The sequence below is a fragment of the Drosophila grimshawi genome, unplaced genomic scaffold (assembly GCF_018153295.1).
Source record: "Drosophila grimshawi isolate 15287-2541.00 unplaced genomic scaffold, ASM1815329v1 contig_1369, whole genome shotgun sequence".
NCBI classification, from domain to species: Eukaryota; Metazoa; Arthropoda; class Insecta; order Diptera; family Drosophilidae; genus Drosophila; species Drosophila grimshawi.
In genome coordinates this window covers 802,049-827,826 of record NW_025062891.1, presented here as the reverse complement: position 1 = coordinate 827,826, position 25,778 = coordinate 802,049, and the positions used below count along the sequence as shown (strand labels likewise).

Genomic DNA, 25,778 nt, shown 5'->3' with positions numbered 1-25,778 from the left:
TATAAACCATTTAATTATAATTATATATATATTATTAATAGGCTAAGAAGTCTTGGAATGAAAAGCAGCAGCTTCTGGATCAACTAAACTAAAATCTTAAAATGTCTAAATGTATAAGTACATTTTATATATTTATATATAAATATTGTATATAATTATGCTTGGCTAAGCGGCTCAGAGGCTCGTCATGGCTGGTGGGCGAGCATATGCCTTGGGTATGAATCCATATTTGCGTGTCTTGGGCGCATAGGCCCACAGCCAGCCATCGACTGTTTGGTTGTTGAGATCCGCATAGATCCAGTCGCCGCGGCGCACGGACAGATCGTCGGGTGCTTGCGCCTTGTAGTCGTACAACATGACCAGCTCTGTGCCATGATACCGCAAATCATCGGTTCCTATGCCAAGTTGTTGTTGCTGCTGCTGCTGTTGTTGTTGTTGCTGCTGCTGTCCCTGTTGTTGTTGTTGGAGAATGCTCTCCATGGCATTGAGGCTGCCACCGGTTAAATTCGCATGATGTTGCATGTTGGTCTCGTTAAGGGGCGCGGCGGCTGCTGGCGTCGCCTTCTGCTGCTGCAGGACACGCACACTGTCCGCGGGATATATGAAATTGGCCGGCACAAAGCCCTCCTGGCCATCGCTGCGCATTATCCAAAACCAGTCGGGATCCTCGCGATTCAGCACGGTGACAAATTCACCCCGTTCCACAGACAAATCGTTCTCATCGCGGGCAATGAATGTGTAGAGGACAATGCAGCGTCCCGACGGCTCCTTGATGAAGGCCGTACACTCGGGCATGGTTGCCAACAGATTGTTCTCCAAGCTATTCACTGTGGAGGCATTGAGCACTGCCATTGCCGTCTCATCGCAGAGCACATCCAGCTTGTTGTCAACGCCCAGCAACGGTTGATTCTCATCATGCGGCTGCTCGGGGCACTGATCGCGTGGCAGCTTCTTTTTAATGGCCAACTCGGCCAGCTGTGTGTTGTACGGTGCACAGTAGCTGAATGGAATGAAGCCCTCCTGTCGCGAATCCTGCCCAATCACATAGACCCAATCGTTCTCCCTGTACAGTATGTTGACCAACTGGCCACGCTTCACCTCCAGCTCATCATCGACGCACGGCGTGAAATCGTGTAAAACAACCATTTTCGAATCGGGACTAAATAAACAAAGGAACATATATAAATAAAGGAACATATATAAATATATTATTAACAAAAGTATGTGAGAACTTACCTGAGTCCATGCTCCTTCTCAATGCCAACGCGCACCAGCGTCTCAATGCTGGAGGAGCCCGTAATTCGACCCATGCCAACAGGGGCCAAATCTCGTTCAATGTTGGCATTTGTCGCTGTGCGGAACGAAAAACGAAAGAAAAAAAAACAAGTTTGTTGTTGAAGTTATTCGTGTGGCTTGTTTGCTTGTTGCGCAGACGCACCTTTCTTTTTATCGCGCCGCATGCGCACCGGGCACAGAAAAGCCATTGCTAAATTAGTTTGCTTAATTTCGATTAGTTATAATTAATTTTCAACACTTTTTCTTTTAATATCCAATCGTTAATTGTGTCCTGCTTCCGATCGAATTGGAAAGTGCATTGCAGGTGCGCTCGATTAATTTTGTTATCTGAACGTTTATCGAACTCACAGTGTGTATTTATCGAACTAGCGCAATTGACCGACCTCCACACACAGCAATCGCATGCATTTTAAAATTCTAGTTTTGCTTTTGCTTTATTTATGTTCCATATTAAATGGAATAAAATATGCCGCTACGTGATTAAAATAACGTTTTGCTGTGCCTTCAAGCGAATAAGTATTGAACTGGAATTGTGCATTGCACTTATGCAGCTGACTTGACCTTAAAGAGTGCAAACCTTGAGGCAGGTTCAATGCACTTGCCCGTTAGCAAAAGTGTTGCAAACAGTTAATTATTATGATAATAAATTAATGTTTGCTCAGAATAAACGCTTAAGCTTGCCTTGGTGTTGCACTTGCATTATTTGCAGAGCACGTTCATCCATTAATCATCATCAGCAGCAGCATCCTGTCAATGCACTATTTTGGTGCCAAGGATAACGTCGCTTTTGCATGCCATTTTCGATTTATTGTTGCAAGGGCTGGTTTTAGTGTGTGTGTGTGTGCGTGTGCGTGTGTGTGAGGGGGTATGACAAGCGAAAGTTAGCGCAGCACTAACAAACTGACCTACACAGCAGCCGAGGGCTGAACCCAGTCCCCAGTCTACACATGCCCCGGCTAAGTATTCAAGTTTCGTTTTCATTGCCAAAAAAAAAGAAGAAACTGCGCATTACAATTGCTCTGCTGCGAGCATTATTCCCTTTTACCTTCCTTTAACCCGCTGCAACCCTAATCTATTTGGTTGCCAACCTCCCTCCTCGCTGCTCCCTGCTTGCTCCTTGGCGGAAATGAGCTCTTTGTCTCGCCCTTCGTCTCGTTGTTGACTTTTGCTTACTACGCAGTTGATTTTACATCCTGTCTTCCGACTCACTGGCCAGGCGGGCAGCGCCACCCTCTTGGATACCCTCATCCCATGGCCTATCCCAAGCATAAATAGCTGAGAGCACACGCTCTGCTGCTGCTGCTTCCTCTTCGAATAAGGGAATCGATAGAAAGGCGTCTGCGCATTCGTCCACACGTGAAACCATTCACTAAAAACTGAACAATGAAACGGGCAAACGAGATGATGATGATGATAAACCATGCTCGATGCTGATGATGATAATGCTGCTGTTGCTGCTGCTGTTGCTGGTGTGGTTACATTTTGGGTTTGGCCAAAAAATGAGCTTGCAACGCCGTCTGGGGAGCAACAGACAGACAACTCCTGCAGCAACTCGAGCCACGAACCGTTTTAAGTGGGTCAGTTATTTTCGGCGCCACGCGCTGTTATTTATGGCTAACAGTTGGTAGGATCTACCCCCACCAGGTAGCTAGCTAGCTAGCTGGCTGGCGATGACCTGTCGACCTACCTTTGTGCTCGTCATGCTGGGATTCAATGGCTCGCAAGTGCCGTAATAAAACTGTCGGTGTCATTGTTGCATTTCCATGAATTGTGAAATTACAACATTCACATGATGCGTGGGCGTCATCGCCATTGCCAGCCATCCACGCCCATTTTAACCGGAACGAGCGTGTCCTGCGTATGCAGCGTTCTTCGAATCGATTTGTGCCGGGGGTGGGAGGACTTCTCTTTTATGAATGACATTTCAATTTCCCCGAAAACTTTCCACACTAAATGCTGATGGACGTGCTGTGCTGCGTTATTGTAGTCAATGTGCCAGGCATGTTTTTATGACCTTCTCAAGGATTTATAGCTATGATGTTTGATACATGTTTTGGGCTAAATTGGTTTTTTGTAACTGACAACTATAGTCTCAAAAACAAGGACTTTTCAAGTTTGTAACAACGACGTTTTCACCACTATATACGTTGTACATATACATTATTTAAAGTTAATTAAACTCTTTCAAGATTTAATCAAACAACTAAGATTTGTCTGATATCAAAGTTAAATTCCTTTCTTTCATGATATAGACAAAAAACTGACGTTTAGTCTATTGAGTACCCAAAAATATTTATTAGAATATGTAGAATATCAAAGATCGCCAAAATATATAGGGAAAACAATTCTAAGAACCAAATTGCGCATCTTGTTTAAGGAATTTGTTTTCTAATAAGGAAAACCTTATATTATAAAGCTTAAAACCCAAAACAACAGCTGCAACCAAAAATAAAGAATGTTTTTCTTAAAAACGAAAAGAAATCAGACAACAAATTTGATTCCATAGCGTTTATTCAAAATTGTAGATATAACCATGTGTAATTTGAGACACTTGAACTCAAATGTTGCGTGCTATAAAGTCATTATTCTACACGATCTTATCATTATGGATTTCTAATTTTTGGCTTTGCGCAATGCAAATTTCGCTGTTTCGCACGATTTGTTCGCGAAAGCAATCAATATCGAATCGCATCGAGCGAATTTTAACGAGATTTTTCTAAAAATGCAACAGTCATAAACAAAATCAAAATAAATGCAAAAATCCGCCAAATACTAGATAAAAATTAAATAATGTAAAACTGTTGCACAAACAAAAATTGGCAAAATGCCCAAATGGATCGACACAGATTAAAAAATAAAAATGGCGTCTATATATATATATATATATATGTATGTAAACGGGAATAATTAATGCTGTAAATAAAAGCTAAATTGCTGCAGGGCACATATATTAATCAAGCTAATAGCGGCATTGCTGATTGCATAAGCTGACTGGGAGTGGCCGAAAGGGGCGCACAAAGACTCTTTTAAGTGGTGATTGTGGGCTCAAGACGACGTGGCAGCATCCATAAATGCCACGTAGAGCACAGCACAGCACAGCACAGCCCACGCAATAAAATGACAGCGGCGACATACAAAGTATATATGTATATATATATTCAAGGACATGCACTCGCAATTGGCGAGGCAATAAGCCATTTTATGTGGCAGGCAGATCATCAGCAACAACAACAATGGCATATTTAATAACCAGTGTGAAATGTATTGCTACCCAGTGAGTCTATCGTAATCCTGCCAGCCAAACAGCCTTTAAAATGCAGCCACGTCCTTGAGAGCAGGCAGAGTTAAATCAGCCAACAGTTCGATGCTCAACTGCTGCTGCTGCTGCTCCTGTCGTGTGCAGCATTCAATGAGTTCACACAGACACCCACACACACACACACACACGCACTCACACACACACGCCCACTCTCTCGTCCATTCTCCCACTCTCTGCGGCTCTCTCGCAGTGTCGACGTCAGTTTCGGCACGTGCGCCAACGTGGAAAGTGTGCCTTCGTCGCTCTCTCGTTGCGCGGTGTTCAGTTGATGTTGGTTCGTCGTACGGCGTGGTTCGCATTTTCAAAACAGTTCGCTTGCATTGTGTGTTTAAACTGTGGCAAATCAACATTTCAAATTAGGTAAAAATTAAAGTCATCATGCTATATTTGCTGCAATCATTGTTGCATCACTCAAACCCAATCCAACCACACCCGACCCTCCCTCTTCCCTTGCTGACATTTGAATGCATTCATTTCATTTGCTGCTTATATAAAAAAAACAAAATAGAAAAAAAACAAAATTGCACAGGTGCTTTGGCATTATTTAAGTTTAGAGCTGTGTGGGGCTTCTTCTCTTGGCGCCACTTCCGGTCCTAGACAATTACAAGTATATATACATTTATATGTATGTATATAAATATTTATCTAAATATTGATGTCGATTTGTTTATGTATCAGTATCTTTTTTATTTGCACGTTTCGCTTTCTGTTTTCACTCTCAACTTCTCAGACGCCACCAAATTTTTGCCCCCCAAACAAATTATTTTCGGACTGTCTGCGACGTCAAAGTGAAAATTCTTTTCTTTTTTTCTTTTTTGCTTGTAGAATATATATATATATATATGTATATGCATGCGTGTGTATATATGTATATCTATTGTGTTCCATTCGAATTCATATTTATTTGTTTTGATCATAAATATTTATGAGAAGCGAGCATTGTTGACACGCGAAAAGTCCATTCCTCAAATATAATATCGTAGAACATCTGCTTTTAAGGCAACTAATTAAAATTTGACATACCCTGTGTATCCTGCTTAGAAAGAGTATACATCTTACTACATTTGTTTCTTATTTGCCATAAGCAAAGTCGATGGTAATCAAGATAATATTTTCTCAATTGTAAATATTAAAATAATATAGCTGAAGAATATTGTACATTTGTCATTTTAATTCTGTAATTAATCGTTGAAACTTGCATTTATATTTTATTTTGAGCTCTTGAAAAATCTATTATAAATTTAAAGAACAGCTTTATTTTCACTATGTGTGTGTACAGAGAAAGAAAATGGATTCTAAATAGAAAATTGTGCATTTTTATACTTTTATTCCCTAAAGGAAGATCTAATATTAAAATAGCATATAGACTCTCAAATTAAGAATATATTCTATTAAATTATACGAGTAAACAGACAAAGAAATTTGTAAATTAATAAAAATTAAATATCAATTCCCTTGTAGGGTGATTTATAGTTCATCCGATGAAATTGATATCATTCTTCTAATGCAAATGTTTGCCAAATTTGAAATGACTTTTCATCAAGGTTAAAGACCAATGAGATCATTTCTAGAAGCTGTGTGTTGTATTTTCACACGTGAGAATGGACATGACACACACACTAGCATACCTGTACACAGACACGCACTAACACACACACACACACACACACACACACACATAGATTAGTTTGTACGACGCAATTTGTTAGTCTTTTGGATTGTTTACTGTTCCGTCAATTTCTCGCATGATGTAATTTTGTTTACCAATTGACCAAGTGCACCCTCAAAATCACAAATTCATATTTACTCGTACCTTTCCAATGGGGTGCATTTTTAAATACATTTTACATACATACATATTTAGTGTGTGGTGCGGAAACAATTGGTATTTTTCAATTGAACAATTTATACACAAATCACAGATGCAACAGAATCACAGATGTCCAATTTTCTAGTGTTGTCGACGGGCGTCCGTTGCTCAATTTTTGTATTTTCCACTGCATTTACAATTTTTGTTGTTTCAACTTGCATTCTAGAATATTCCAGATAGCAATTAATTAAATTGAAACATGACAAACGAAATTGATTGCGCTCTTTGCGCCCTTTTTGATTGCAGTCCATTCTACCGTTATAGTTGTAGTCAATTGGAAAATTTATGGGATTGTGGTCCAATTGCTGGAGAAATTTAAATGAGAATTTTTTTTCAGTTATCGAATGAGCTGTCGTAATTAGTTTTTACTTTTTAATCGCTTATTCATAATTTATTAAAAATTCAAACTCTCTTTTTCTCCCTCATTCTCTCTGTGTCTCACTCCATCTTACTCATACATTAACGCTCCACCTTGTTTTCTCTCTGTGTCTCTCTCTTTCGCAGCTATGGAAACGGAAAAACGAATTATCAATATGGATTCCATTTATAAAAATGAACCCAATAAAATTCGTAATATTTAGAAGCAAAATTATTCCAATAAGCATAACATAAGAATTAAGCTCGAAGCTTTCTGTGCACATAACAAAAGCAAAAGTAAAAACACACTCAACTCTTTGGCAGAGTGAACTCTTCATCAATCAAAGAGAGCGAACAAAAGAGAGCGCGCGAGCGCACTTTGCTTTTCCCTACACGCCCATTTCTACCACGAATAAGCGATTGGAACTAAAAATAAAATTAAAAATACAAAATTTAATAGACGTTTGGCAATAAATCAATTAAAAAATTAATTCAACGAATAGCAATAACAACGTTAAACGATATTTAAGCGGCTTGCAGCGGCAACTCAAAGTACCAGCAAAAACTCAAAGAGTTTGCGCAAACATAAAGAGAGCAAGCAAGCTGGCAATTGCACTGAGAGAGAGGGCGCAAACACACAAATAAAGAGGACGGCAAACTCGCTTGTCGAAAATACAACGACAACAAACACACACACACACATACACAAATATACATACGTCAACAAATTTTGGTTGAGTGCTCCAAAGTCTCGTGCTTGGCTCTGTTGGCTCCAGATAGAAATTGAGTCTCTCGCGTGACACAACGTGCGTCCAAACGAGCGGAAACTTTTTCTTGCGTGTGTCGAAGTTTGCTCTGTTTTTCTTTCTTTGCTTTTTGTTGCTCATTCGTTTGAGCAACATTAGCAGCACCAGCGCCGCCCCGACTGAAGTCGGTCACCAAATAACCACGAATTCGCAATACAAAAAGTGTGTTTTTTTGTCTAAACGTCAAAGTCTACTGCAAATCAACATAATTTATAACAAGTGATGTAAAAGAGGCGAGCGCAATAAATAAACATTGCCGTTTAAAAGACGCGACTTGGAAAATATTGATTTTTTTTGTGTGAAAAGCAACGCGCGTCGATGACCTCGACGTCAGCGACTGCGATAACTGTATAAAAGCAAAAGCGAGAGAAAAAGAGAGAGAGAGAGGCGACAAACAAAAACGTTATTGCCCAAATCCAATTGAGCCACGTTTTACATAATTACTCAAGCGCACAAGGCAAACGCAAACGAAAACGCAACAAAAGCAAAACCAAAACTAAAAGCAAAACTAGCAAAAGCACAAATTATAACGGCGTCCGCAAACCGAGTGCAAGTGGAAAAACTTTTTGCTGCTGGCAGAAGAAGGCGTAAAAGTAGCACGACACTTCCAGAGAGCGGCACAAGCAGCTGCAGTCGAAAATCACAGAGACACATGCTTAGATATCGGCTCGTATCCACACACTTCCTAAAGCAGCCGTAGTCAGCCCACAGGCAACGCTAGCGAGAAAGAGAGAGAGAGCGAGCTAAAGCGAACGAGTGTGAGAACGAGTCAGCAGCAACAAGAGTGACACAGACAAGAAAAAAGAGAGACAGAGAGAGCGAGAGCGATTGAGAGCGCACCGTCACTGGAAGACCGACCGAGCGATCGCAGGATACTCCAACGACAAGCGGCGAGCAATAAAAAGTACGTCAGGTGCGTCGGCTGTGCCCATTCACGTGCAGAACGTTGCACTGCGAGGAACTGTGACCGGATTTCTTGAATTATTGTCTAGCGATTAAACGTTGCCCATTGCTTGGGGGGTCAGCCACAACTTGAAAGCAAAAGCTTAACCCTTGAACGCCTGAAACACCGCAACAGTTGCAAACGACTTGCAGCAGAGCGGCATCTAATTTGCAACGAACGGGCATTATAATTCAGTCACAACGTATTCGCTAGGCGTTCTCCGATTACTCGGTTTGAGCTGTTTTAATTTAGATAGCGAAAATGTGCAGAGATCGCGATATGAGTTTGTCATAGATCAGCGCAATCGTCAGTATAAGGTTAAGAAAAAATACAAACCAATGCTGAACTGAATGTAACAGGCACAGACTGAGACAAACAGCAAGCGAGTGCGAGAGCGAGCGAGCGAGCGAGAGAGAGAGAGCGCGAGAGCTAGTACGAGTGAGAGGAATAGAGCCTTGGACCAAGCAACAACAACAACAACAACGAGGATTTCTACACACGATCCAAGCTAAAATACCAAAGTTAACAATTTAAGCCTACCCCCCATGAGCCATTTAGCCAAATCAATCAATTAGCAACAACAGCAATAAAAACGACAACGTCGATCAAAAGGATCACCAATTTGCATGTGTGTGCGTGTGTGTGCTCACTCACCAGAGTACAAATTGTGAAATGTGACTATTATTTGCAAGCACTCAAATTCAACCAATCCAAGACCAACAACAACAACAAAAGCAACAACATCAAATAAACGCGTTATTTCGCCTCTAAAATATAACAAAGAAGGCCGAAAGTGGTTTATTCAATTCTCGGATTGCGGTAACGCAGTAAAATTTCAACAGAGCCATCATACAAATTATACAAAAATAATTAATATTAATTTTATTACTCACAAATAACTACAACCGTCGTGCAGCTGGCGAACGTACGTGGAAAAATCAGCAAAATTGAAGACTTTGCGAAAAACATTTGGAAGTCCGTTAAGGCTTGCATTGTAAGTATGGATTAAAACCAAATATTAAATCGATAATCGATATTATACGCATCTTTACCATAATATTGTCTGGCAATTTGTAAATATATATATTTTTGATCAACATCACTATACACATGTCCGTCTGTCTGACTGTGTTCCATGAAGCTATCTTGTTGAAACTTGGCATATATCCGTTTTTTGGCCGAATCTGATCATATTGCCATCATATAGCTGTCATTGGCACGATCAGTCGAAAGATTACTTATTGTATGCAAATCTTTTTTGTTTAACATGTTATACACATCAAATTTACTTATTATGCTTCTCAAATTTGAATAGAAAAATAAATAGCTGTCATAGGAATAAGAGCATAAATATGTGGTTTAATATGAAACCTTTTTTGTTTACCAAGATATCCAAACTTAACTTGCCCAATATGCGTATTGTTATGCATTTCACATTATAACAAGAATTCCTACAGATCGGACTACAAAATACAATAAATTATAGCTCCCAGTTATCTAAATTAAACATTCCAAATGTGCGTATTAATATACATTTCATGTTTGAACAAGAAATCATCGAGATTGCCTTAATATATCACATATCTTCATTCGGTCGGTGTTTTTTTTTTATATCTATAGGAAAAATTTGGCAAATTTTGGTTTTGTCTATTTAATCAAGGGATAAAGTCCATCGCTCATTTTCTATGTCCCATTCTCAGCCAAGTTTGTTAACTCAATTGTCTCGATTGACGTACTCCGTCTGTCACAATTATTGATAATCCATTTCACACATTTGTTCAGTTTGTTGCTAATCGTGTTGAATTTCATTGTTGATATTGTTATAAAGCAATTTACACCTTTTGCATTCGCGAGCTGAGCGTTGCCAGGTACAAAATAGAACTCCGGGTCCAATTATTGATAAGTTGAGTTTCAGCTACTTTTTTTCTATAACTAACACAAACGCCAGACAGCTGTGTGTGATAAAAAGAAACTTACACTGGAGGGCTATTTCAGCAATCATGATTGATATCCAAAAAACATACTTCAACATGTACAATACCAGATAATGACTGGCACAGGTAGCATTTGGACTAGGGTCTGATTTTGTCTATGACAAACGGAATTTAACGATTGCTTTTCAAGCCATAAAATTTCCATTGCATTGAGTTATTTTTGTTGTTCTCTATTTTTATGTGTTTTCCACTTTTGTTTACCGTTGAGTCATTATGGTAAAGAAGGAAGAGTCCAGACTCTAGAGTAAACTTGTATTTATGCGCCGTGTTGCTTACTCTCTGTCTCTCTCTCTCTCTCTCACTCTCTCTCTCTGTCTCTCTCTCTCTGTTATTGGTATCTGAGCTGGGAAAAGATAGGAAAATTTTGTCTACTTGTTTTTTAGTTATAAATTTTCCATTTGGGCAAGGTGACAATACAAATATTTGTTTTTTATTTTGGTTGTCGCTACTGATTGTCACCTTTATTGTTTATTGTTATACTTGTTGTTGCGGGCTAATAAACTGTTGCGTGCTTTTAGGCCTCAGTATCAATTATATGTCATTTGCCGCGTTGACTGTTGACCCAAATAATGATTTGGTTTTTTGTTCATTATCCAAGTCAATAAACCGTTTTGTACGTATTACGCCAGCAACACGAGCAACTCGAGCAACTCTCTAAGGGCTCTAAAATATATTCCCCAAGAAATACATTTGGTATTCACACGCCAGCTGGGAGCTCGATTAACAAATATCAGCCCAACACGCAGAGAATGTGTGAATTTTCTATATTTAGTTTGTGCAAAGAGTGCACATCTGTAAAAATATGTTACGTTGTTTGTATTCGCCAAGCGATTTATTTTTAAGAAATCTCTGATTTATTTTTAGAGATCTAGTGTGAATAATTTAGCGTTGTATTTGCCTAAAATATGAAAACTGTTGTAATTAGAAAAAAAAACAGCAACAATATAAAAACAAATAATACCCTTGCTCGTTAGTAGTTAAGTCATTTTGACTGTGAGCAAATTGTTCTTATATCAAGTATAATTTGTTCGGTACAAATTCGAATGAATATCAAAAAGATTATCTCAAAATGGAACATGAAAGTTTAACGATATTCTATGCAAGCTGAATATATATTCTATATGTATTAATATCTTGTTGATTCCCTTGAACTGCATACAGGGCATCTCCTAGTCGTTTCACATGCATTACTTATTTGTTTTGAGTTAAACATTGTTTATATTGGTATTATTGCTTTGGCCATATCACACGACCTCCATTACTAAAAAAAATCTCGTGTTTTCATTATTATTGTGCAAAACAAAAGAAGAGAATGATTTAACTTAAATAGCACGATTAACAATTCATTTCTGAGTGCTGCTCTAAGAGCATGTTAAAATTACCTGCCACGTCTGCAGACAGCAGCAGTCTGCCATCGCCAGACAGGAGTTAGTTGTAATTAATAACGAAACCGCCATTATTTATGCATTTGACAAAAGAAGAATGCAAAAAAAAGAAGCAAAACAAAACAGATTTAATATGTTTTAAATTAGAAACCTGTTTGCACACTCATCAATTAAGGCAACACTCATTTACATATGTATGTAGATATATGTGCTGCTCTTGCGAACTGTTTTCGAAATACTTCTTGCTTCAATGCTTGGCAAAGTTCACTGAAGACTGAGAAAAGAAATTGCCCGCGGGCATCAATTGAATTTGATTGATTTTAACGAAATGCGAGTAAGAAATACTTTTCTCAATTAATTGAGATGCCAACAACAATAACAACAGCAACAGCAACAAATAGTCGAGAGACAACACACAAATCATCAATGAAATGCAACCGCTGATTGCGTCACGTGCTGTCAATCAAAGCATTCGCTTAGAATGGGAGCGTAAGCATAATCGGCATCGGCATCGACATAGTTGTATCGGCATCGGGGTATCGGCATCAGCATCGGAATTGTCAACGTGTGTGTGTACATTGCTCCGTCTCAATTCACCAATACACCATTACCTATCCCATCATATTTTTCATTCTCTTTTCGCATTTACAATATTTTTGTGCTGTGCTGATTCTTCCGCTAGTTTTGTTTGCTGTTCGCCAATTGTGGCGTTAGATTTGCCTCTTTTTTCGGTACTTTTTCATACATGTAGCATACCATCACGCATTTATATGCACGTTAATATTTATTGTTTCATTTTCTGTTGTTTTTGTTTTTTTCCGTTTGACAAGAGTGCTGTTAAATTCGCCCTTGATTATATCTGTATATTCTTTTTCTGTACTTTTCCACTTATACTTGAGTTTTATTTGTATGGGGGTATATATGTATGTATGTATGCATATATATTTATTTCTATATGTATATATACCATAGCATCAATTATTTATATGGACTGCACATTAACATTTTTGTGATTCTTTTTCTGGTTTCGTTTTTTTGTCTCCGTTTTTTACTGTCTGTATATATATAGTATATATGTACATATTTCTGATCAGTCTACCTTTGAGTATATATTTAACAAAGCTTTTTCTGTTATTTCTAAATTAGGAAATTCAAAAGCGTGTTTATATTATAATAAAAATGTATATAATGCAGGGAAAATTGATGCAGGTGCACTGAACCTGACCAGCTTTATGTAATTTCAGCTGCTGTTTGTGATCGAAATACTTTTTTCTGGAAAGAAAACTCACATACAATTTCACAGTATGTTTAAATTTGACTTCTCTTAAGTCTTGTTGCTATATACATAATGTGAATTATGGAAGCTATTCGCATCTATTTTTAACACACACTCTATAATCTTTTGTTTATTTATTCTTCATAGCAGATTTACATAATAAGCTTGGCTCTATTTCAGTCATTGCATTCGCATTTGATGCTGTTTGCCCAGACATTTGTAGCTTGTAGATACAGACGAGGTCATGACGTCACATGGTGTCTCGTCTTTGTTGCATATTGTTGCGCAATTGCTCAAGCCACATGGTGCACGTGTCTCACATTAAACGCACTGTTCGGTTGCGCTAAGCCCTGACAACATCTAATGATATATATATACATATATATATGTATATAATATATATCGCATTAAAGTTTGACGGCTTGTTTGTTTAGTCGATAGTTACTAAATTGATTGTTGCCACACGATTGTCGGCATTGATAAAGCAAACGAAAGAAATGGAAATACATACATATTAAGTACAAAAATAGCACACACTAATTATAGCAATAGCAAAATCAATAACTTACCGTTACCGTTTCCACAACTGTCAGCTTCTTCAGATGCTCCTCCATCAAAGGAAATTATCAATATAAACCACAACAACAAAAGCCGATGCTTATCAAACTGATGAATCGCCACGCTTTCGACTATTTATGGCTGGCACATTAATTAGGCGCTGTCAATAGATAATAAGGACACTAAACTGATCTACTTTTAGTAATACAAATACCCAAATCTTACTTGAGCACTTGAGCCATGTGTAGAAAGTATCACTGAATTAAATTCCTTGGCTAGTTAGCGTTTAAAAGTGTTTATCACGTAATTGTTGTTGATGGTGCTGTGCGCTTCAAATTGTAAATACAATTAGCCCAGACGATCTTGGGCTGCTAAAGATAGCCGCTGCTACTGCCGCTGCCGCTGCTGCGGCTGCTGCTGCTGCTGCTGCTGCTGCAGATGCTGCTTGTTACCGGTTTGAGCCGGTCCATGCTGGCGTTAGGCAGTCTACTCTGCCGTTAAGCCATTTTAGCCATTTTGCAAGCCATTTAGCCGTAGCCTTTAGCTTCAAATCTTATCAACAAGCACTGCTGAGCGCTGTGAAAAATAACTTTTTAATATTTGCATGGAGCGCAAAGAGGCTCAATAAAAAAAAAATCATTTTGTGATTGTGGGTCTGAATTTACACAGATTTGTTAAAATGCGCAAATCGCACATACGCCACTTGTTACTTACCATTTTAGCAAGTAAGTGTCGTTATTGTCCATGTATGTGTGTGCGTGTGTGCGTGCATATGTGAGTGAGTGTGTGTGCGTATATGTGTGTGTGTGTGTGGGTGGATGATGCTGTTGCCGTGCACTGAGCAACCCAAATGCCTTTTTTGTACTCATGACTTTGTTTTCATGCCCCCAGTTTCGAGGTAAACAATTTGATTAAGGCGCGTGTCGATCCAATGAAATCGTTTACCGATTTTAAGCCCAACGTAAAGGTTGTTTCTCTTGTTATGGTTGTTCCTCTTGTTGTTGCTGTTGTTTTCAGAGTGTGGCCCTCGTAATTCAATAGTTTAATAACATTTCGTCGGACATTTGAACGACGATAATATTATTTCACATATTTCTCATGAATTTTATACTTTATACGTTTCCATAGAATATTCCATTTGTTGATACAACGAGCAAGCCTCACTTCCATTACATATGTAAACAATTTGAAAATGTTTTGAGCCAGCAAACAATGTATAAAAACAAAAAAAAACAAACAAACACACAACAATTATGTGCCTCGATGGCACCTAAAATTAGATTATGACTCACATTTTTCGGTTGCTTATCAATTATTTTATCACAATTCAACAGTTTTGGCCTTTTTGTACTGCATTTTAACTCTGTTTCTCGCTGAATATGTTTCGGCTACTAGTTTATCATTTCTTCTTATCAGTGAAACAAAACTCTGTGGCATTTGTTTGAACAGAGTTGGGTTTTTTTATTTAATAGGTTTTCCTACCGCATGGGTTCGCCAACTAATTGCTTTGGAGTGCATTTGTTGAACTTGCAATTGACTTGTGATAATTTATTAGTTCCCAAAAACCGAATGCGAATGAGTCACAACCAGAAAAAGCAGTCGTTGGGTCAGCTGCTTATATCTCAAATAACATAAACAATTGATAAATGCAAAGAAATACGCATAAACAGAATCATGAGACTATTTATAACCATGCTAGACGTATTGCTATAATTTCAATACATTGCCTAATACTTTGATGGAGTCATTAAACTGTATGTTTTTAAAAATGATTAAAAGAAATCTATTTAGATACATCTTTATCAAACAACTAACAAAAGTAGCTGAAAGAAAGTCAGAATGTTCTAGGAGGTATTCAAAACCTAATTTTAAATATATTGTAGACTTGCTGATAATAGTTTGATCAATATGAAATAAGTTTAAATTGATAAAATCTAAAATCTCATGTTAATTGTTGATATGTCGGTGTATATTATATGTCAAGGCTATATCCTTACACAAGCTTATCAGGAATGTAAAGTTGAGATTTGATTTATTATCTTACAGGATCTGAGATGTTTCTCATACACAACTTTATTAGAGTTTACACTTTCCTAATGGGCTTAGGATATGATCACTCTTATCATAAACTTAAGTCTCATTAATGTATTATTGATTGGAAGACATACAGAAATTTGATTGTCATGGGACACACGTACTTATCTAGATATTTTCTTTATTTTATTTTCTTGATAAATATTTGTGTTGCCTAAACACTACAAATCACTTGGACTTCGTTCGTTGTGTACATTGTAATTGCTATCATTTTAATTGCTATCACTGTTGCACATTCATTTTGCGCTGTCAGAGCCAGCGAATTCCATTCCAAACGAACAAAAATCCCCGCTTTCCGTTCCGTGTGGGTGTGTCTTAAGTTAGGCCAATTTATTTGATAAGCATTATTAGCAGGGCTTCCAAAAGTTTCGTTATCGAACACATTTGGAATGCGTTGCACGCGCCCCAATCTTAATATGAGGTATGAAGTCCTTTTTGTGCATTACGTTGGGGCGATCACGTCGACCATTTTGTATGAGTATGCCAATACATCTGTGCCCCCCGCCCCCACACCTACCACTCCTTGCCTCATTGCTCCATGCCACATTTCGAGCATTGACGTCAGCGGCGCGTGGGCTTTAATTGTCATCATTCGTTGAGATTCGGTTTTTTCTTTTTTTTCTTTCTTTATTATGGCTGTTGCTGCTGCTCTTTTTGTTTTTATTCTGGTTGTTGTTCTTGTTGTTGTTGAGGCTTGTTGCGACAGCCTCTCTGTGTTGCCTCTTGCCTGTGTTGTCTCGTGTCTGTTTTGTTTCTGTGTAATTGTTGCTCTCGGTGCACAAACAAGCAATTAAATGTGTAACCTGGACGCAGGGTGATTGACACAGTTCTGCCCAGTACTATGGGCGCCATTTTGCTAGCTGTCTGCTGCAAAGAGAGCGCGTGATTTGCTGCCCCATATATCCAATTAGCTAATTGAGCAGCAGCAACAACAACAGCAACAAGTATTTTTATATTTGTTGCATAGCTCTGTTAGCCAATTGTTGTTGTTGTTGTTGCTACAGTTTTCCGTTTGCTTTGACCTTTTTTTGTTGTTGTTGTGTTTTTGCTGTGACATTGCACTTGAAATTTATTTGAGGAAGTGTCATTGTTCCGAGTCTATGCCGCATGCATAACACAGCGACAGCAACAGCAACAGCAACAGAAAAATTCAATAATAATCAAATACAAATACGCATCAATTGTATTTAAAATTGCGAGCAGCAGCGATGCAGCGCCCAGTTGGGCATAAACAAGTATATAAATTCATAAACATCTCCATAAACACCCACGAAATTAGCGTGATTTATTTTTAAATACCGACCGCGCCAGCAAATGAACGAAAAAAAAGTAGCAGTCAAACAAATAGATAGATAGATACATATATGTGTGTATTTTGGGCTTACGCACGCCGTGTCTGCTGATAAGGCCAGGTTGGCTGCGAAATCGATCAAGTCAGTATGTCTGCAAGTCTCTTGCCTGGCCTGACCATAAGTTTGTATAGCCTATTGTTGTATAATTCTTCACACCTTGTCGCACTCGCGGCATCGCTCTCACTCTCGCTCCCTCTCCAATTCTCGCGGTCCTTCTCGCTCGCTCTCTCTCTCTCTCTGCCTGTGTGCAGAATGGCGCTCGTCTTATGATCGATTTGTATTGTATTGCGCAGGCGTGCTCTCTTTCTCGCTCGCTATCTGCAACGCTCTCGCTCTCTCTGTCGCTCTCTCGAGACTTTTCGCATATAATTCGCGAGGTCGGCTGAAATGGATTTAATCGTTTTTCGGCCTGCGTAAAGAAAGCAACGTTTTCATATTCTAGTGCTTAACAAAAAATAAAAAAAATACAGCATACAAAAATACAACATACAAAAAAAAAAAAACACTTGTACAAAAATGATGCGAAAATCGCATTGCAATTAAATTGTGATTAACCACAATTTGAATTTGCAAAAAAAAGAAGAAAGACATAAATTACAAGATATTAAATCAAGTTAATAATAGCAGCTTTCAACTTGCCTTAAATTGGCCAAAGTCGAAAATTTTCAATTGACTTTGATTGAAAGTAATTGCATCAGCTTCGCATGACGTCGAAAAGCTGAAAAGTGATTTCTTAGACAATTTGTGATAAATTTATTAAAATTGTGATACACACAAATATATATATTATATATATATATTAAGTATAGACTGATACGCTTATATTTTTAAACGTTAACTCAACTTCAAAATGACGCCCAAACTTATTACATATTTTCTGGTAAATATAATAAGCGTGCACTAATTTATTGATAACATTTTCTAAGAAAATAATAATTGCGCAGCTAGATCAATTTTTCTTTTTATTTTTTTTTTTGTTTGCTTACATAACACGGGAATGGAGAAAACAGATAATTAGCTTATACAGCTGCTTAGCACTTTGGGAATATATTTGCCCAGCTTTGGCTGTTTTTTCTCTTGTACAAATATATACATATATATGATTGATACAATTTATGGCAAACATTGGGCCAAGTCTGTTTGACAGGTGGCATATCGAAAGAATTCCGTTTCTCAATAAGAAGAAAACTTATAGTTTCTCATCTAGAATTCGAACTAACTTTCTTTTGTGACTCGTTGCAATTCTTGCAACATAGTTTAGACAAAATACTGTTGACTCATCGATTAAATTTATATATATTTAATCTGCAGTTTTATAAAACAAATGTCACCCAACAATTGCAATGGGAGTTTAATTTGTTCACCTGTTCACCTGTTGCCCGTCGATTACTCAAGTCAATGACTATTTGCAGCATGACAATGCGAATCTAGCCTTACTTACTCATAGCGCCTATATTAACCCACTTAATGGACGGCATGACATTTTGCAATGTTTTGTGTTCAATTAATATTTATAATTAAGCGTTTAGATCGCCTTTGCTGCGAGTTGTGCCAAACCGGCCGAAAGCGGTTTAATTCAATTTGCAATAGCGACTCGTGATACTCGATTCTCGTGTCGCAAGACAATTTCAATAGTTTGCTGATTGGTTATTTTATCCTATTGATTTTATTCTATTCGTTTTGTTTGGTTGTGTTTTGCAGTGCGGCATGCGCCATCCCACAACAGGCCTTAACGAAGACGACCTGAGTCGTCTCACTGGTTCATCCTCTTCATCATCGTCAGCTGGCGCCAATTCCTCTCCCGCCTCCTCGTCGTCATCATCGTCGTCGTCGTCATCATCATCATCATCTTCGTCCTCCCCAGCCGCACAGGCTACGCAGGACATTAGCGATGTGGCACAGCACACATCGCATACGCATACGGAGGCGACAACGCCACGCTTCAGTTCCACCTATTTACCCGAAATCATAAATCCACTCGAATGGCAAAAGTCACGCAAACGCAAGGAGCGCCTCGACAGCTGCTCGGCGAGCATTCAGGATCGCAAATTGCAACGCAGCAACAGCGAGGAGCTGCTCACTGAACCCGACACAGCAGCTGAGTCCACTGCAGCAAACACACCATTGAGCAAACACAGCGAGGTGATTAGACGCGTCTCCTCTGAGGATTTCAAGCGGACCGCCAGCTATGCCAGCTATTGCCGTGAATTTGAGCGCGATGCGGACTCCGATCTGCCGGAGCAGCAGCAGGAGAATAATGCGTCGCTCGCCAATGTTGCCACACTCAATCACAATACGGACTCCAACAAAGATCGAGCCCGCTTCGAGACGAGTCCAGCGCGCTCCGAGCATCTGCAACAGCTGCAGTCGCAGCAGCAATCAAATCGCGAGACCAGCGATGACAGCGAGTGCGAACATGAGCGTCGACGCAGCAGCGAACGCTTCTGCAAATCCCGACAGCCGCCGGTGCGCAAATCGGGGGTCAGCAAGAAGCCCAACACATCCTCCACGGGCAAATATTTGCCATCGCGACGCGACGAGCAAAGCGCCTACAAATATGATTTGTCTGCCTTGAAATACGAGCGACGTGGCTTCATCAGCAGCAAGAAACAGCAGCAGCAGCAGCAGCAGCAGCAGCAGCAGCAACAGCAGCAACAACAGCAACAGCAGCAACAGCAAAGCACCGCAGCAACAGTTGCCGATCACAATGACAACAATTTGATTGACTTCCATCAGCAACAGTTGCAGCAGCAGCAGCAGCAACAGCAGCAATCCCAGTCAAAGCACAGCACCAGCATCTCACCCACGCCGACGACAAGCAGCTCGTGCAGTTCGGCGGGCAGCGATGACAGCACACCAAATGCCGCACCGATCAAGGCCAAGCCGCCCCAGCGCCAGCAACAGACACTCAACTTGACCTCCGCCCAGGAGTCGTTGCCGTGGGTGCGTGGCGATGAGCCAGCGCCGGTTTTGAGCCGGCGCTACGCCCACTCGCGTCATCATGCTGGCGAGAATATAGATGCAGCCGCCAAGCTGTCCAAGGTGATGCCCTATCCACAGCAGCTGCCCAAGCAGGCGGCCAGTGTGCAGCAGCTGCTCAGCGAGGATATGGACTGCATGGAGCCAATGGATGCAGCGCGTGCGTTTAGCTCGCTGGAGAATATTCGCACACGGGATGTTATGCAGCAGGTGGTGCCGGCCATGATATCCTACCAGACGCCCGAGGAGCGTGTCAAGGCCATCAACCGTCGCGTGACGGCGTTGAAGAAGAAACTCGTCCAGCTGGAGGATTCGCTGGAGCAGCGTCTGGGCTACAGGCCATCGCAGGCGGAGCGCTTGAATGATAAGTACATGAAGAATGCGCTCGCCGAATTGAGCAAGCTGCGCAAGGAGCGTCACGAGCTTAAGACTGATCCCATTGCCGCCTTGGGCCTCAAGGTGGGCAACAGCGGCTGCGGCGTCGGCTGCGGCAGCGGCAGCGGGATTGCAGCTAGCGGCCAGGAAGCGGCCAAGAAATTGGAACGCATGAAAAGCACTCTCAGCGAAATCGAACAGGTAAGCAACAATTAAAAACTAAAAAAACCACTCAGCATCAAGTCACGAGACAATCATCCATGTTTGGCACGACAAATTAACACGTCAGCAAATTCATTTGACGGTTTGTCAAGTTGGGAAAAATTTTTTCACAACTGAGAAAAAGGCTTTGCGCACTAATATGACAGAAATGTCGACAGAAAATCGTTGACAAAGGGTGAGCATATCTTATATGTCTTACGTAGTCTAATAAAAATAATAAACAACAAAGGAGACTTGTTACACTTGAAAAACACTTGAGCATTTGCTGCACATTTTTAATTATATAACATTCTCAGGCATTGTTGTTAATCATTAACAATAATTGGGACAGTTGTTCTTATTCATTATCACGTGACTAATTATTTTTGGAAGGCCTTTAAATAAAGAACACATTAAAATCAGAAGCAAGTTGAACTGATAAAACAAAATTGAAGGACGCAAAGTCCAACATACAAAATTTATATCACGTATACGCCCTGAAAGATATGCTCATTTTTTATATTCATATTTATTGCTCTTGTTTGAAATCATATGGAAAATATTTTATGAATAATATTTTTCATATTGCGGGCATATTTTGTTAGAGCTGCTAAGAACAAATATAATTAAAAACAATTTTCTTAAGAGGTGCCTTAAATAATGTCTCGGAATCAATATAGATCTTTATTTTGACAGCGGCAACGGAATGCTTGAATTGTTTTCATTCCTTATAAGTATATAGTACATACAGTGTGTTACAGTTCATTTCGGGCAGTGTCTAGCAAAAATTTTAATTGCCTGCCATTAATAAATTATCCAATATTTTTCAAAAATTCCAAAGACCGGTGGCAGGTACATATATTAACCACCATAATGGATATATGACCCCCATAAACTGGGGTTTCCCCGCCGGCTAGGCAGGGTTAAGTAAAAAAGTACCTGAAAATATGGTTACATATTATTTCGGGCAGTGGCATTATGGACACCTGGGTGCCATAAAACCCGGATTTTTTTACGCCGGGATGATTATTTTTGGAATAAATAGACCAATCCTTCGTAGTCAGTTTAGTTATATCCTGCATCTCGGGTGCCACCAGCCAACAAGGACTATGGGCAAACGGACTACCATTGAGCAACGGAATCTCATCCTGGAACACTTCAAGATTGGATATTCACATCGCCAAATAGCTAAAATGGTAAATCTAAGCACCACAACTGTATTCAACATCATTCGACTCTTCGTCGACGAAAATCGGATAGAGGACAAGGGCAGAAATGCACCAAACAAGATTTTCACCGAAGAGGAGGAGCGGAGGATCATCAGGAAAATAAGGGAAGATCCCAAGCTATCGGCTCCAAAACTGACTCCACAGATGGAGGACGAAATGGGGCAAAAGTGCAGTGTGGAAACTGTGCGCCGGGTTCTGCGCAACCATGACTTTAATGCCCAAGTACCACGGAATAAGCCCTTTATAAGCGCAAAAAATAAAGGGACTAGGATGACATTCGTCAAAACCCACTTGGACAAGGATTTGGAGTTCTGGAACAAATTTATATTTGAAGATGAGCCCAAATTCAACATTTTTGGCTCAGACGGACAAAATTATGTGTGGCGACAGTCCGATACTCAGCTGAATCCAAAAATCCTAAAGGCAACAGTCAAGCACGACGGAGGAAGTGTCATGGTAATGGCATGTATCTCGGAAGCCGGCGTGGGACATTTGGTGTTTTTTGAAACAACAATGGACAAGAGTGTGTATTTCAATATATTCAAGGAAAATTTACTCCAAAGTGCCAAGAAGCTAGGAATCCGACGTACTTTCCGGTTCTACCACGACAACGACCAGGACAAAAGCTATGCATAAGTCCGGATTAGTACGGTCTTGGCATATCTGGAACTGCCTCCACATGATAATTCCACAGGTCCAGCCTCCAGACTTAAATGTTATTTAAAATTTGTGGGCTCTGCTGGAAAATAACATCCGGAATCACAGATCCGATCTCAAGAATGCTCTGCTGGATGAGTGGAGCAAAATCAGTCCAGAAACGACCCGGAAGCTGGTATCTTCCATGAATAATAGGTTAAGGGGAGTTATTAAGGCTAAAGGATATCATACTAAGTATTAACATCCTTATTTAAGTTTTTATACGCCTAATATGTTACTTTTCCAAGACTGTTCCAAAAAAACTGTAACATGTATTTTGGATATGTTTTAAGTTTTGACTAATTTTAATTAATTAATTAATATTTTAATAAAAACTGAAGCTTCCTTTTCAAACGTGATATAACATAAAACAAATTGGCATTTAAATATTTTGCATTTGTTTCTTTGTTTAAACTTTATAGCACTTTAAAATTTTTTCTAGACACTGCCCGAAATGAACTGTAAGCCACTGTATATATGTATTTAAATACCTATATTTAACGATTTGTTTCGAATATGGCGCAAAAACATGTGTTTATATAAGCACAATTTTATGCACTACGTATTTTATGTGTGTGTGTTGTTTTTTTTTTTTCGGACCGGCCTCCCTCTTGCTTTGAAAACAGAAAACTTGATGACTCGCCTGCTGTCATACGACAAAACAAACAACTTGAAAGGCTGCCAAAGAGCAGCACAGCACGGCACAGACGAAAGCAGATGAACAAACCGGGCAAATAGCAAAGTAGAAATATTTGATGGGGATGTAGAATGTGTGTTGTGTGTGTGTGTGTGTTTGTGTGTGTGTGTGGGGGGGTGACAGTTACAGTCACATTAAGTATTATGTACATTGGTTTTCTATTTTGGTTTCGCGCATTTTCCGTTTGGCATTTTCCGCGCACATAGAGCACATCGAATAATGCCTAATGCATGTCGCTGATTAATTGACTTGTTTACCAATTTGCCTGCCACTCTATTTTTTTTCTTCTTTTTTTTTTATTTTTTTATTATCAGTTTTTGGGCATTATATGGGCTTCAGCGACACATCGCTAAACATGACATTTCGTTAATTACAATTTCATTTTTGTCTTAAAGATGATTGATGGGTTCGAAATGGCGTCGTTTTCTTTTGCGGCTTCCAATGAAAAGCCTTTCATTAGCGCCACTTTTATTTGTTTATCATCCTTTTTTTTTGTTTGTAATGTCCAGTTTATCTATCAGGTCACTAAACTTCACATGTATTTAATGACAGCGGCTTTCTGTTTTATCATTTAAAGTTAGTTGCTCACATTTTTCATGTCGATAAACATTTTTGATTTGAGATAACATATCTAAGACTTTCTTCGTCTTGTTATTTTAACAGAATCTCAGCGAGAAACGCACGCAAAATCATCGGCCGCAGCCATTGGACGAGCTGACATCCGTTCAGTTGGTGCAGGAGAAGAGCGCCGTGCAGCATGGCCTGCTGTATTTTGAGAGTCATTACGGCCATCCCGTTACCAAGGAGGAGCGCGATGCAGCGCGTCCTCTCTACGATCGCTATCGTCAGCTGAAGCGTTTGGTATCGCGCAGCATTATGTTTGGTGGCGGCACCGGTGTGCCCGAGCTGCCCACCATACTGGAACACGAGGCTATGGTCTTTGAGGCAACATCGACACCGCTGCAGTATTCATCGAACAACAGCACTGAGACAACAAACTCACCCAGCGACTCCATGGCGCCAAACACTCAAACACAGAATGCTTCCTCCGATGAGTCTACCACCACCACGACGACAACAAATACCGCAACGGAGACGCACACCCAGGCGGAGAATATAGCGGCACTTAGTGTGGATCAGCTGTGGGAGCAGCTGGATCGTGTACGCGATGAGAAGACACTGCTCAAGTCCACCATACGCGAGTACGAGTCCATATTCGAGGATCAGAACGGACGCAAGATGTTGAAGATCGATCGTAAATCCCTCGAAACGGAGACCTATGCTCAGTATAAGGAGAAGAAGGCAAAGGTGCGTCTGTTGCAGGCGCTGATCAAGAAGCACATTGGACACTAGTTGGCAAACAACAAAATTGATCCAACTACACACACATATACACACCCACACACACACACACTCATTCAAACTATTTATTTCATACCCGTAAATTAAGAATTATTTCAATATATGATTATATACATAAACATACAAACAAATATACAGTACTTACATAATTATATATATAGTACTTACATAATTATAAAAAGAAGAAAGAAAGAAAAAGAAAAAAAAACAAAAGAGAAACATACATATATGTAGTTTTTAGATTTACATTTATCATATATTCTATTATGATAAATTTTATGAATATTGTTGATTCCTTATTGTTTTTTGAAAACATCTATACGATAAAATATACATATAAAACAAATACAAAAAAAAAAAGATTATAATATGAAATTCAAGAAGCTGCAAGCAATTTGGTTCTCAAAGACAAACTCATCTTAAATTGGTTCATAAGCAAGAAATATATATACATACATATACATATATATAGGTATATTTCCTACATCCATATATCATGCAGACTTCAATACGGAATTGATATCTATATATTGTATTCGAATAACTCCTTGAGCTTCGTATAACTCTTTCAGTCTATCGTCATTGATGTTAAAAAATGAATCTTCAATTTTCGATGAAATTATCATTCTTTATGTTCGTTCCCCTTAGCAGAGACCTTAAACGCTCTATATATGACTGAACCGCTTTCAGACATTTACGTATTTGAAGAAAAAATAGAAGAACAAAAAATAAGTCGAGTACATTGACATTATTTTGGAATAAACGATTTCAATTCACATATTTTTGCACTTATTAATTAGTTGTAGAGTTCTATGTGTGTTAAAGCATAAATCAAATATGAGAATATTAATATTTAAAAGAAAACTTTATAAATGTTGTCTATCCACTTTAGTCACAAAATTTTATAACGCTATCCAAATACTACATACATATTTATAACTATATAGATAAGTGTATATGTGTTTAGCAATTAAAAACGGAAACATTTA

At 39.2% G+C, this 25,778-nt stretch overlaps 2 protein-coding genes across 6 annotated transcripts; one reads left to right on the top strand and one right to left on the bottom strand.

Moving 5' to 3' along the window:
• Positions 1-45: 45 nt before the first annotated feature.
• Positions 46-14,133, bottom strand: LOC6571042 (SH3 domain-containing protein Dlish). 4 transcript variants are annotated; one of them, XM_043214347.1, is made up of 4 exons: positions 14,030-14,133; positions 13,816-13,964; positions 1,237-1,351; positions 46-1,159 (listed from the first exon to the last, which is right to left on the bottom strand). In XM_043214347.1, the coding sequence occupies exons 3-4, from the start codon at positions 1,308-1,310 to the stop codon at positions 175-177; spliced, it is 1,059 nt and encodes a 352-aa protein (XP_043070282.1). In that variant the 5' UTR covers positions 1,311-1,351; positions 13,816-13,964; positions 14,030-14,133; the 3' UTR covers positions 46-174. The 4 variants fall into 4 exon arrangements, 3 of the variants coding, with proteins under 3 accessions (XP_043070282.1, XP_043070281.1, XP_032598216.2); XM_043214346.1 differs by lacking the exons at positions 13,816-13,964; positions 14,030-14,133 and adding an exon at positions 2,984-3,081; XM_032742325.2 differs by lacking the exons at positions 13,816-13,964; positions 14,030-14,133 and adding an exon at positions 1,439-1,611.
• Positions 4,880-25,778, top strand: LOC6559793 (protein FAM13A). 2 transcript variants are annotated; one of them, XM_032735259.1, is made up of 4 exons: positions 4,880-4,975; positions 6,990-9,585; positions 18,952-20,805; positions 24,091-25,778. In XM_032735259.1, exons 3-4 carry the CDS (start codon positions 18,958-18,960, stop codon positions 24,778-24,780), a joined length of 2,538 nt encoding a protein of 845 aa, XP_032591150.1. In that variant the 5' UTR covers positions 4,880-4,975; positions 6,990-9,585; positions 18,952-18,957; the 3' UTR covers positions 24,781-25,778. The 2 variants fall into 2 exon arrangements, with proteins under 2 accessions (XP_032591150.1, XP_001986931.2); XM_001986895.2 differs by lacking the exons at positions 4,880-4,975; positions 6,990-9,585 and adding an exon at positions 17,651-18,130.